General features: G+C 40.5%; 1 protein-coding gene across 4 annotated transcripts in view; it reads right to left on the reverse strand.

Moving 5' to 3' along the window:
- The window catches only part of ITGB3BP (integrin subunit beta 3 binding protein), an 83,076-nt gene that overhangs the window by 9,119 nt on the left and 60,190 nt on the right, over positions 1-13,767 (reverse strand). For 3 of the 4 annotated variants that reach the window (XM_083448222.1, XM_083448224.1, XM_083448223.1), the window contains 5 exons: positions 12,272-12,347; positions 11,087-11,165; positions 9,871-9,964; positions 8,607-8,660; positions 4,405-4,430 (listed from right to left, as the gene is read on the reverse strand). In XM_083448222.1, coding sequence (XP_083304348.1) covers positions 4,405-4,430; positions 8,607-8,660; positions 9,871-9,964; positions 11,087-11,165; positions 12,272-12,347 — 329 coding nt within the window. The remainder of the gene's footprint in view (positions 1-4,404; positions 4,431-8,606; positions 8,661-9,870; positions 9,965-11,086; positions 11,166-12,271; positions 12,348-13,767) is intronic. The other variant, XM_083448225.1, reaches the window with a different exon arrangement.

Here is a 13,767-nt window from a genome sequence, read left to right on the forward strand (position 1 = left end):
CACAGCGCCACCCGCGTCCCTGCTGACCATCAGGAAGCTACTTTTGTCAGGCATGTTGCTAGGTCAGCCTGACCCCAACGTGGTGCTCAACAGATGTTCTGGACGACAACCCCTATAATCCCCAGCTAATACATGCCACAATCAGAGATCATGAGAGCTTACAAGGTCCAAGGAATTTGAAGGACATAAGATTGGGGGGACTTGATGCTTGCTACTTTAACGGCCCTGTGGCTGAGGCCCATGACACAAGCTAATTTATATGTATAGGTACCCCTGGAGATTGCTTCTTGGGAGAAAAGCAATGACAAACCTAGACAGCATCTTAAAAAGCAGAGACATCACCTTGCCAACAAAGGCCCGTATAGTTAAAGCTATGGTTTTCCCAGTAGTGATATATGGAAATGAGAGCTGGACCATAAAGAAGGCTGAAGAATTGATGCTTTTGAATTATGGTGCTGGAGGAGACTCTTGAGAGTCCCATGGACTGCAAGAAGATCAAACCTATCCATTCTTAAGGAAATCAGCCCTGAGTGCTCACTGGAAGGACAGATCCTGAAGCTGAGGCTCCAATACTTTGGCCACCTCATGAGAAGAGAAGAGTCCTTGGAAAAGACCCTGATGTTGGGAAAGATTGAGGGTACAAGGAGAAGGGGACGACAGAGGACGAGATAGTTGGACTGTGTTCTCAAAGCTACTAACATGAGTTTGACCAAACTGCGGGAGGCAGTGGAAGACAGGCATGCTCTGGTCCATGGGGTCACAAAAACATGACTAAACAACATCATCCCTGAAGAATGAAGATGGTGGTACTGGGGAACACTACTTTCCTTATGGGATGTGCCCACTGCAAAGTCAGTGATCCTATATATATTGTGTGTGTCTGTGTGTGTGTGTCTGTGTGTGTGTGTGTAAGAACAAGCAGGAGATCTAAGACTCACCACCAAAGGTCCAGTCCCCGAAGATACCTCCTATGTCTTGTCCTGTGTTTATTGTAACAATATCAGGCCCCACAGTGGGCTTCTTACCATTCCATTCTGCCCTTTCTCCAACAACGCAACAAGTTAGTCAAGATACTGGCTTTCCCAAGGTCTTACAGAGAGTTCAATGGTCAGTGGGGATTTGGGGTTACATAGGAAGCTCCTGATACCAAGTCAGACCGTTGGTCCATCTAAGTAAGTGTTGTAAATACTGTCCAGCAGCCAGGACTCTTTCCCAGCTCCAGCTGCAGATGCCAGGGATTCAGCCTGGGACCCTGGCCATGCTATGGATGCCCTCTTATCACTGAGCTACAGCCCTTCTTACAGATTCTGGTCACTGCACCTCAGGGGCTCTGAGCTGAATCAGAATCAACTGTGACGCTATGTAGAGACCTTAATCAACTTTGCCATTCAACTTCAAGAGACCTGCCCAGGTCAAGGGGCGTTACACAAGTCTTTCTAGAGAACTACCCTAATCCCCTTGTGCAAAGTGGGGGAGAATCTTCTGTTCCTCTACCCATCCACCAGCACAGTGAAAGGTCATGATCTAGTTGAAAGTTTACTCTCTTTTATGCATGTGTGTGCAAGTTTAAATGCTTTAAACCATGAACAGCTCTAAAGTGGAGAGGGAGAGAGGAAAAAATGGCCACCTGTCTGGTGATATAAAACCAATCTTCTCTTAAATGTGCCAGAATAATTTTTCTCCACCTCAACTACAGTTAAAACCTTCAGTCTATTCATTACTGTCCTTTTATAGTATTTTTATTTAATAAAACCTATTAAGACTACCATACAAATCTCTTTACTTATGCTTTTATCTTTTAACTGATCAATTTTTATATTGCTGACATCCCCTCTTCACCATTTGCTCATTTAAAAATTCATAGTACATGAGCTATGTCTCTGGAGAAAATGTCTATAAAATTTGTTACAGCTGGCAAATGTGTATGAGTCAGTGATAGCACATGACTAAATGCTTCACAGAAAATAAAACTTGTTTCTGTAGTAAGCAGAACTGTTTAAATGTTATTTATTTTTATGTTTCAAAGAAAATATATTGTGAAGTGCTGCATTGATTTAATACGCAACAGTGTCTGTGTACACGCTGTATAAGGAAAATTTATGAAACCTTTGCACAACTCCTTTAATTGAATTTTCCAAATCTCTCACCACACACAAATAATCAATATCTTCTGCAGAGAAAACCAGTCAGAATTATTGCAGTCTTTCTTTTCAATTTTGTTGTCATCAGCACATACAGAGCACCTGGATATTTGTAATGTCTGGATAGCAAGTTATTTACACCTCTTAAAATGTAATTGCTATTAAGTGGCTCCAAACCAATGCACCTTTCCTTTTTTATTATTTAAAATAACTATTGTACATCTCAAAGAAGACATATTTAGGAGTATTTATGTACGAATTACTATACATAACACTTATATAATTAATAGTTTTCATTTCACCTGATATCTAATGTCAGGGTTTGGTTTTTTTGTAAAAAGCATTGTAGGAAGAGATCTGCAAGAAAAACACGTTGTAAAAGTAATGCATCAAAGTTCATGTACAATGGCTGAATGGTAGACCTTCATATAAGGAATGCAGTTTGACAGGTCAGTGAGTGTTTGTGCACATCTGTGTGGTTGGTTGTGTATATATATCTGAAGCTTTATAGTCATATGTCTCATATGCATTTCTATGTCTGCCACCAAAGTTAATAGCTTAATATTTCATCTACATAGCATAGGATAGTAAATAATTGGAGAAGTTTGTAGTTTGCCTCCCAAGTATCTATCACACTTGTAGCTCCGGCCTGTGATGCTAAACATGCCAAAAGCTGTATTTTAAAATTCACACCCTAATTACAGCCACATATTAACGTAAGTGTCTTTGGGGAAACAAAGCATTTTTTTGTTGAGATGAGAAAAAGATCTAATCGTGCAGTATTTGTAGATCAAATGAATAACTGAGTTCTGACCATTTTTCTTCACAATAAGTAGTATCTCTCTACTAGACAGATTAAAGTCTCACCTGAAGCAAAAACACAAAAATACCCCACAAAAATCAATACAGCCAAAACTTTGTCTCTTACAAAATAATCTCAAGAGTGGCACAGCCTTCGAGGCAACCAAGGCTGCAATCTTACACACACTTGTCTGCGAGTAAGTCCAGGGTGCCAGCAGTATAATGGGTCCAATGCACTCTATGTGGATTAGGCCTTATGCCCCCTCTTGCAAAAGAGGACACAAATTGGTTTAAGCTTTGTATCCTATTTTGCAGTTTGGTTGGACAACCCCAAAACAAATTAGGGTCACACAAGTAATAACATGTTTGACAGACTGAATGTGAACAGGTAGAGCTTTTTTCCATACCAGAAAAGGCTTCACCTGTTGAATTTTGACCTGCCACACAGCTGTTAAAGGCAGCTCTCTGGAAGAGGAGTGGACACAAAGCCTGAGGCTTGCTCAAGGTCATCCCCATCACAACAAACCATAGTTTATCATGTCATCATAACACAGCCAGTATAAGGCAGATCTCTCTGTTCTTCACAAAAGAGCACCTAAAAAGTGCAAGGGATGAGGTAGTAACTAACAGGACTAGAGCACTTATTAGCTCTGTTCACCGTTTTAAATGTCAGGCAATATCTTCCCAATTCATCCCACAATTTTTTTCCGTTGAAAATCTTTTGTTCCTTTTTTAATCTTCTGGGACAACTGGACTGGAACCAAGTCACTACATGGTTGCAGCAGCCTGGACAACCCCCCCCCCCCAAAAAAACCTGTAGACTCAGATACAGTCCGCTAGCGTTCATTTGCCTACCTCTGATCTACACTGGGTGATGATGGGAAACTGGACAAGCTGAACCAAATCAGGTTGGAAGCAGTACATTCAAAGCTGTGTAACAGAGAACAGCACTTTTTAAAGCCTGCAGAACTTTGGTGCTTTGTCTTGCATTGAACAAAAACATTTGTAAACAAATCTTTCAATCCTGGTTGATTAGGGAAGAGTTGAGTAAAAAGTCTCTTTTAGATCTAGCATTTACTGAAACCCTGCCTAAGAACCAGCAGGATAAAGGTTCGTTTTGTTTGTATTCACTCCCACAAAATGCTAAAACTGTTAAAAAGTTCCCCTTTGAAATATGCAGAGTGCAACCTACACACACATAAAGCATGCTTTGGACAGCAGCAACATGACTAGATTTCATCTCCTGGCAGCTGCTCTCAAGTTTGCTTACATTCTCTTCAAAAAACATTTTGTTTACTGTAAATGCTAGTCATGGGCAAACAATGGGGCCATTTTTTATGTTGCTAATGCAGAATGATATACTAAGATCTACATAATGCTGCCCATTGACAAAGGAATGTTCTGAATTAAGTTGTTTTAAGTAGAGGCTGTTTATGTAAAGTAAATAAATTTCATGCCTTACCATGTGATGATAATGTGACATTCCATCTGTATCAAGCCAAAGAATAGTCATAGGTTTCATGTCCTGAGCGTAACTAATTAAAAATAATTATGGAAAACCACATCCAAAAGTAAAAAAGCTAAATAAAGAAGACAGTCTTTCTCCAGCTTTTATTTTCATTAGGACAGCAGAAGGGATCAAAGTTCCCGTTCAAGAAGTATTTATTATATAGTTAACATGCTAAAAGTGCGTCATTTTGACTCATATGATTTCAGAGTCATACTAAATTTTCACTGCTTGGGTCATTAGTGTTACAAATGGAAGAAACATTATGATGCAGCATGTTTCACTGTTGTTCTTGAGCACAAATAAGGCTATATGGTTGCTTTACTTAGAAAGCAACTAAAGAGATGCTTAGTATACTATGGCACTGGTTTCTGTGGGCTTCATTAGGCTAAGAAGACAGTGGGAGAATTTGTAAGCGAAACCAACTTCAGAACGAGTAAGAATGAAAATTCCTTAAGCAAACTCGCTCTTCTGTCCTGGTTTTCTGCAGCCCAACTTGACCAATTTTCTAAACTTGCAGCTGTAAGGATTCTTGTATGTGACCAAGATTAGATTTCCCAGCTTAAAATTGGTCACGGATATTCTAGCGATTGGTTTCCAGACAGTAGCTTGGATCCAGACTTTGCTCCCATCAGCAAGCTCATCCCCTGCATGGAGTTCTCCTTGGGGACACTTGGGGAAAGTGGGAGAGAGGCAGGGCTGGCCCACCCATACAGCAAGGTGAGGTGCCTGCCTCAAGTGGCAAGACCCACAGGGGTAGACCCAGCCTCCAAGGAATGCATTGCCCACTGCTGTGGCTGCAGCAACAACACATAGAACATACTCCTTGGACGCTGGATCTGACACCTCCTCAGCAGCCCCACCCCCACCCCAATGCCTTCTCTACAGTGGCCTCTTGGCGAATAGGAGGTGCTGCTGGTCCCCTCCCACCCTCGTTCCTTGTTCCCATCCACTTCACTCATCTCTTCTTCCTTGGCAGGGGAGAAGCACCATTTTGTGCTTCGCCTCAGGTGCCAAAATGTCCTGGGCCGGCCCTGGAGAGGGGACTGTAGTTGATTATTCTTTCTGCTTGCACCCTCTGATAGTTAGGGGATCCCCCGAAAAGAGTAGGGGCTGCAGGGCAAATCAGCAAAATGGTCTTCCCCTCTCTTTCACTGGATCAACTCATCTAAAAAGATTTGAATTGAACCCGTATATGTTTATTCTGACTTACCCCTCGTATTACAAAGACATGGAGATGGGAAAGTACTGCTTCTCTGTGCTATCATTTACATACCTAGATCCATATGTGCAATTGTTACCTTGGATTTTAAAAGCAATAATCTCATAGCTCTGGTTTATATACACAGGCACCATTCCAACAGATATTAAGTAGGCCTGGTATGTGGCCCAATGCAATTTTGTTCCCCTAACCAGTTGTAGTCTTGCATAAACTCAACTCTGTTCCACTCAGAGGCAGTAACTGCCACTGTGATGTTCTAAACTTCAAAGTTAAAAAAAAGAAGACGATAACTAAGGTCTATATATTACATTAAAGAGAGAAACAACTCTTTTCAACGATCCTATGAACTGATACAAGGCAATTTTTAAAAGTACATAATAAGGAGGTGGGGAGAAACCAAGGAAAGAAAGTCATTTGTTTACTCCATGTTAAAGATAAAGAATGAGAAAACACCACTCAACTCAACTGACACTTGGCAAGCTAAGTCTTCATCGTTAAAATGTCCTTTATTCTGCTTCTTTTAAAAACTAAATCATAAACCACGAGGGAAAATTAATCTACTTGATCAAGATGTGTGGCTGCCTGTCTGGCATCAAGAACACACTGCTGAGCTACAGAGATTTCACTTCATATCGATATAAATGCTAAATGACTTCAAGCTTAGGAGGAAGTATTGCCTTGAGTTTAAGGCACAGGACCAGGAGTCAGCTGTCGTCTCATTTCATACTTTACCTGGGAGGGCAGACAAGCCACTCATCTTTTCAGCATTTAACCACAACTTTGTAGTAAAAGACACACAGGCACCTTCTCTGTACCAGCTGGTGGGCTGGTCTATATTCATACCCCAAATGTGCTTACCTAGCTGGCACAGTGCCAAAGCTCTCATTTTACTACAGAGCTTTGTTACTACATTTCTGAACATTTTGGGGAAAGGCTACAATGGGACAGAGGAAAGAACAATTCCTCCTGGGAGAGCCACTGACTTACATGACCCAGGTATACATGACAGAACAGTAAAATGGCATGGATGTTGTAAACTCATCTGCAAGGCTGGTGCGTTGCATGATAACACAATGCGCATTTAGAAAAGTGTTTTTGGAAACTCAGTCAAGTTTAATTTAAAAGCTTAAAAAAAAAAAAAAAGATCTGCCAAAAGGGTGGGTGTTCCACAGGATTTCATGGAAGTAGCTGGTATATTTAATCTGCTCGAAAGCTCATTCTAAGCCACTCATTCGCAGAATAGCAAAACCATAATGTGCCTGTTCTCCAAGAGATGCCTATGCCCCATATCAGACAAGCCGTGACGTCAATGATGCGCTTCCTCTGTTTAATGCAAGGCATGTTCTTAAGCACCTCGCCGAAATGGGACTTTGTAAAATAGAGATCATATGTCTCTGGGATGTGGCAAGGCTGTATTCATAAATGTTTGCAAAGTACGCTCAGGTCCTCTGGTAATAGACACTAGAGAAATATTATTATCATTATTAAAGCCTTGAGATACATCAAGGCTTTATAGTTCACTCAAAAGCCTACACCTAAGACAAGGTGATGTGGATAAGGAAGAAAATGTAAAAAAGTAAAAAATAAAATAAACATGGAGGCAGTTCATATCCAGATAGTTAAATAAAGGTTCTTCTCAAACTGGTAGGGTGCTCATATGCCAATACCAAGAACAGTTCTGACTACCATCCTGTGCCCAGTAACTCAGATTGACAAGTTAAAGATATATTACTGGGCAAAAAACTGCAGCCTTAATTTTTTTAATGGGGCTGACTAGTAAATGGGGCTCAACCTTTCCCGAAAGCCAGAGCTGAGGCCAAACCATGTGGGGGAAAAGGAGAGAACAGAGCAACTGCAGAGTGCATTCTCCTAACCACTGCGTGGATAACTCTGTCCAACATGCATGGATAGCTCTGCCTCCCAGGAGCTGAGTGCAACACCCACCCAGACCGAGGGGGAGCGAGGAGTTGACATAACCCACATGAGTTCCATCATTCTCACCACAAGGCCAGTATGCTCTGGATCTGGATTTGAGTATTTGTTCTTGGTTCTGGGCCAGAAAGACAGAATAGGTATGTTGCTGGTGAACTGCCCACAAAGCTGCTTCATTGAGCTAATGGTGAAGGCGAATTAATAAATACCCTTAGGGACATTGTATGAACATCTTAACATAAGATAAATGCTGGTGTCCATTTCACCTTGTGTGCAGGCAAGCAAATCACTTAGCAATTGTGGCTTCCTATCTTTTGCAAACACTTCAAAATAGAGAGGTATGTATCTGTCACCCGTTATGGCAGACGGCTGGTTCTCCTCCACTGCAGCTCCTTCTGGTGTCACAGCCAACAGAAGTGCAACTGATGTCCCCCCTTGGAGCCATGCCTTTTCTGCAATTGTACCCTTTATATGGAATCACTTTCCTCCTGAACGTAGGCAGGCAGGCACCATCTTTTATTCTTTTTCGGCATCTCTTTAAACCACACTTATTTAACCAGGACTCTGAAGATGTGCAATTCCACTTTTTGTTCTTACTCCCCCCCCACCGCCTACTGCAGCTGAATTTTAGCCTGCATACTGTTGTGCTTCTTAATAGTTTATCATTTTTATCTTGCTTATTTTTAATATGAACGCCACCGGGAGACTTCAGTAAAAAGGTGGTATATAAAAACATATCAAAGAAATGCATTTTTAAAATGCATAGTTTGTTCAGTTAGGCACTTTTGTAATCTGAAAGCGGCGGGTGGGGGAGTCTTTATCTTGCCAACAGCTTAAATGTCATACAACCAAAGAGAGGGCAAGAGACCTAATTTTGCTGAAAAGAACGCAAATCTGATACAGTCTCTTGCAAAAGGCCTTTTCAAGTCTTTCAGAAGAAATTTGCTAAATGGACCCCTTTGACAACTGTTTGCCACCAAAACAAATAATATGGGGGAGTTACCTTGGGCAGGCTGTCTTGCGCTGGTCCTTCTTAGCAGCTTTCCAGCTTGCTTTACTGAGGAACAAAACATATTTAGATATTGTGAGAACTCTACTCATGTGATGCTAATATAGAAAAATGGTACAAATGTGTTTTTTCTCTAACGTTCCAGGGAATTTTTCAATTAAAGAAAATACTGGATTGAATTCATAATTCCTCGAGCAGAGTTCTACTCCCAGAACAGGGCACTTCCAGATCTCTGCTCTCCCTTTCCCCTGCAAACCTTTGTACATCGGAAAAATCAGAAGAAAACAATCACCTCCCTTTTTCTCACACACACTTCTGTAGACAAAAGTTCTGCTAAATCTTTTTGGACATGGCTAGCTGAAGAGTGCAATCCTAAACACACTTACTAGGGAGAAAGTCCCATTGAATACAGAGGGACTTTCTTCTGAGTAAGACACACTGGATTGTTAGGCCAAATGTAAAACTAATGATACCCCTCAATACCTTCATTGAACAACAGGCTCAGGACACATCACTGTGGCACCTAACTTCTCACCCAAGTTGATGAGGAACCATTATTGGGAAGTCTTTTGGTTTAGTCAGTCAACCAGCTACAAATCCACCTAACACTTACCTCGTCCAGCCCACATTTTAGCAGCTTCTCTGCAATGTTATTATGCAGGACTTTGTCAAAAGCCTTATTGAAGATACACTACATCCACAGAATTCCCCTGATCCACCAAGCTTGTAATGCCATAAAAAAATAATAAATGAAATTGGTCCAGCATGACTTGTTTTTGAGAAGCCCACTCTGGGTCTTAGTAATCATAGCATCCTTTTCTAAGACTGATCACTTAATTATCAGTTCTAGGCCAAGCAAAACACTCAAAGAGGATGTGAAACAGGCTGAAGGGCAAGAGCAAGGGCATGGTGTTGGGAGAGTCATGAGGGCCAGACAGAGACTTGGAGGGCCACATTTGGCACTTGGGCCTGACACTGCCTACTTCTGTTTTATAGCAACTTGGATATAGAGACCCGTAATATAAATTCACTTGAGTTATACCAAGAGTGATCTGTATTGTTACCACTTATCAATTATTTGTTTGCTTAATTATGTTGCTTAATATGAAGTACTCAATATGGAAACTAATCTGTATTTCTGCAATACTTAATATTTCTAGGACACCTAGGCATGCTCATGTAAAACAAAGATTAAATATGTGAAAGGATGCATATTAATTCTTTCACAAAAAGGGAAATTATGAAAAGTCCTTCTTACTTAGCTTTCTGGTTTTGCTCACTTCGCCTTTCAAGTTACCAGCGGTCTCTGAAACACCGATAATATTTTCAAGCTCTCTGGTGCCCTCTAAAGCCTGAAAAAAAATATTTTCTTAAAAAAGCTGAATCTTAATGCCAAATCTTCTAACAAAACAGAACTCTTAAAACCTCCCACTCTTTCTGCATCATTAGTTTAAATGGCTGAAAAAAAATTCTGTATTACTAACATTTGATATTAGAAATGGAACGCTTCTGTATGCACAGCACGATCAACAGGTGTGAAGTTGGAAGCCTTGTCGCATCCCCACAATCTGAGCACATTATCGCTGAAGGACACCAACAGGCAGCCACCTTACCTTTTCAGACTGTTTGCTTGCCTGAATCCTGGTCAGTTCCCCTAGTTTACCCCATGCCTTTCAATCAAAGGAAGTGTAGCCCTGACTTTGGCTTCTAGCCTGGACCACAGAATCCATCCCAGCCTACCACCTCTGCTTTCTTTCCAGCCCTTAGGACATGACCCCACCCAGGATTCAGGTACAGAGCGGTGGGCAAAACAGGTGTCCTTAGGATACTCATAGGTGTGACCTCATGGGGCAAATAGCAGCTGAAGAGGGGCAGTTTAAACCAGGAAGCAGATATAAGGGAAAGTGTTAACATGCTTAAAAAAAAAAAAACTGTGGGAGATGCATGATCAAACTCCACAATCACACCTAGTTTGATCCTCACAGTGGAATCAGAAAACCTTACTGGTTACGAGGTGGAGACTGACCTACGGGAACAACAGTAGCTAATAAAAATATAGGTATTGTCAGGTGTGGGCAAACTTTTTGGCCCAGTAGGCCAATTAGTTATCTGTCCCGTGGGCTAACTTCTACCCACCTGTCAAAGTCTCTTGCATAACACTTTCCAAGTGCCCATCTGCCAGGTGGTTGTTGGATGCCTGGGGACTGCAGCGCAAGGGCTTTCTGAAGATAAGCTGCACAATCATGTTGTCAGCTGCACAGATGATGCAGCTGCATCTCTACCTGCCCCGCACATGATGTCACATATGAAAAGTAGGCTAGGGAAAACAGCCTTGCAAGCCAAATTTTATCGGTGGACCAGACGCTCCCCACCCCTGCTCTATAACGAAGATTGCAACAATTGAGAAGAAAGAAAGAAAGAAAGAAAGAAAGAAAGAAAGAAAGAATCAAGGATCAAGATGGGGGAGAACAGACCTGTAAATTGGTTAGGTTTTGTCTGATTTTCATAAATCTCGCCAAAGAATCTTCAACTTCAGATTGCAGTATTAATAGTCTTAAGGAAAGAGGGAAACAAGGAATTATTTAAATTGATGGCATAATTTCTGAAAGAAGAACAAAAATGAATAAAAACCAAGTAACAAAGTAGCTTTGCCGGCAACATCCCTCCCCTGGCTGTGAAATACTGTAACTTGTTGGTATATAACAGGTAAATAAGTCTAGGGTTTATCGTACATCAACCAGTAGCGAAATGCATACATTTCTAGCATGTCTAATTATACTAATTTCCCATCATTATCATACCTCCTCCCTAAACTCCAGCATAGAGAGTGAGCTCCACCCATTTCCCATGGATAGTGCAAAGAAACCCATCAATACTCCTGCACAAGATTCCAGCCCAGCCCAGTCCTACACATGGGACTCTTTAGGACAGGGTTTCCCAAACCTAGGCTGTTGGACTACAACTCCCATCATCTCTAGCTAGCAGTACCAGTGGTCAAGGATGATGGGAATTGTAGTCCAAAAAATGGCTGGAGCATAAGTTTGGGAAGCCCTGCTTTAGGAGACAGTAGAAAGCAGATCAGGAATGGAAGGGGGGGAGAGAAGTGGAAAAACCAGTAGGATCATCCAAAAGGCTAGAGAGTGCACCAGAAGCACAAGATTGCATGAATAAATAAAGCAAAAGGATGAAGGCAGCTTAACTAGCAATGTAACCTTTTCTCTTATAGAACAGATCTTAATTGGAGTGACATAAGCCTGAAACAACTGAAGCAGTGCCGTAGTACCAGGCAGCTCATTGCATAGACAGACAAATTGTATAGAATAAATTCTGGGGAAACTGGCTGCCATTTCTAAAATATTGTCAGGAAAATAATTAACCCCCACAAAAACAAATTCAAGCAGGTTTTGATATTTTTTTTAGAAGAATTTTTGTGATTTTATGTTAATCTGCATTTACCTGTGTAACATTGTGATAGAAAACAAACATTTCTTAGGGTTTTTTAAAACTCAGTTTTGTTGATAATTAATAATTGCAAAAGGACTAAATAAAAATTACTCCCCAATATTGCTACAGCAGAAACAGCTTTCCCAGAGGCTCTGTTGCAATAAAATTTGTGCCTCTCCATGCTTGGTTTAAACTATAGAATTAGGTAACATTACTTTTCATAGTCTTCCATTTCAGGATGCCCCCTTCTGGGTGATCTGATTAGCAAGTTACTGCGTTTCTCTCTGTTTCCTAGGAATAAGACAATCAAGAAATAAGAATTAACAATATAACCATCCTGTAGCTGAAGACAAAAATCAAAACAGTATAAAGCTTTACCATCTTCTGCACGAAAGATAAACATGAACTATTTTCTCTATTCCCACCCCCTTTTCATTACAAATGCACTGTAACCTGACATTTAATTAATTACAGCTTTTCCATTATAAACATCTTATGTTAGAAAGGAAAGCTACAAATACAAAAATAGAAATGGTAAAGTTAGTAAGTACTACTACTACTACTAACAGATTTAAGAGGTTAAAAAATTCCCAACATTCATTTCACTCCATAGCAATGTAAGATTGTTGGCAAATGCAAGATATTATGTATTATTAATTTGGATGCTAGGTATATGAAAATATATGAAAGAACATGCTCAATAACCACAATAATTTCCATTCGAAATTATGTCTTTACTAACCAAAGTTATATAGCTGCCCCATAATATCAAACTCACAAAAACCACAGAACAATTGAAAACACTACTCTGAAGGGTCCTACGTAGTAACATGAGAATGGTGCAAGGGACTGCTAGAGAAAAGAGTGAGCAGCAGAAAATGCCATCCTTGCCCAGTACGCTAATGGGGGCCTGCAATGGATCCCAGCGCTCCCTGCAAACAGAATGAGCCCTTCCATTTGCAGAGGGTTAGCTGCTTTGCAGTGTAATTTGCCTTAATATTGTTCTCTGTTCATCTCAATGTTCAACAAGACTATATATATATATATATATATGAATGAGATTTTACTGGATTTTGTATTCGATCTCATTGCAAAGGCTCAAGCATAGGGGACAGACCAAAACAAAGAGTGTAAATGAAAAAGCCCTTAAGGATATGGGGATATATGTGCGTGTGTATGTGTTTCAGGTCAAAATACCTATTCATTTACATTTACTGTAATAACAAGTGCAACTTGTATAATTGCACTTATACATCTATCAACAATAAAGCAGTGTTAACACTGTTGCAAGATAAAAAGAAAGCATTAAATATATAGGAGACAACTCAGAATTCTAAGTCCTTACCACCATTTTGTAGCTTGGTGAAACTAGAAAAGGAAAGCTATTCCTACTTTACTGAATAATTATCCATCTAAATGTCAGCTGCGGACACGTGATCTCTCTTTTTATGTGCAAAAGGACTGTTCCCTTATGCCCATATTTAATTACAATATGGAAATATAGCACACACTCACCTTTGCCTTTGACATCCCGGCACACAGGCGTTTTACTCCTTCAGGCATTTCCCTCTTTTTTTGTCAGAAATGGCATGGTGAAAAAATCCAACAGATTTTTTTCTTGTTTCACTTTCTCCCTCCTTCCTTCCCTCCCTCCCTCACACACAAACATAGAATCACATATGAACAGCGAAAGCAAAACTCATATAATATC

The sequence above is a fragment of the Podarcis tiliguerta genome (assembly GCF_965153285.1).
Source record: "Podarcis tiliguerta genome assembly, chromosome: 6".
In the NCBI taxonomy this organism is placed as follows: Eukaryota; Metazoa; Chordata; class Lepidosauria; order Squamata; family Lacertidae; genus Podarcis; species Podarcis tiliguerta.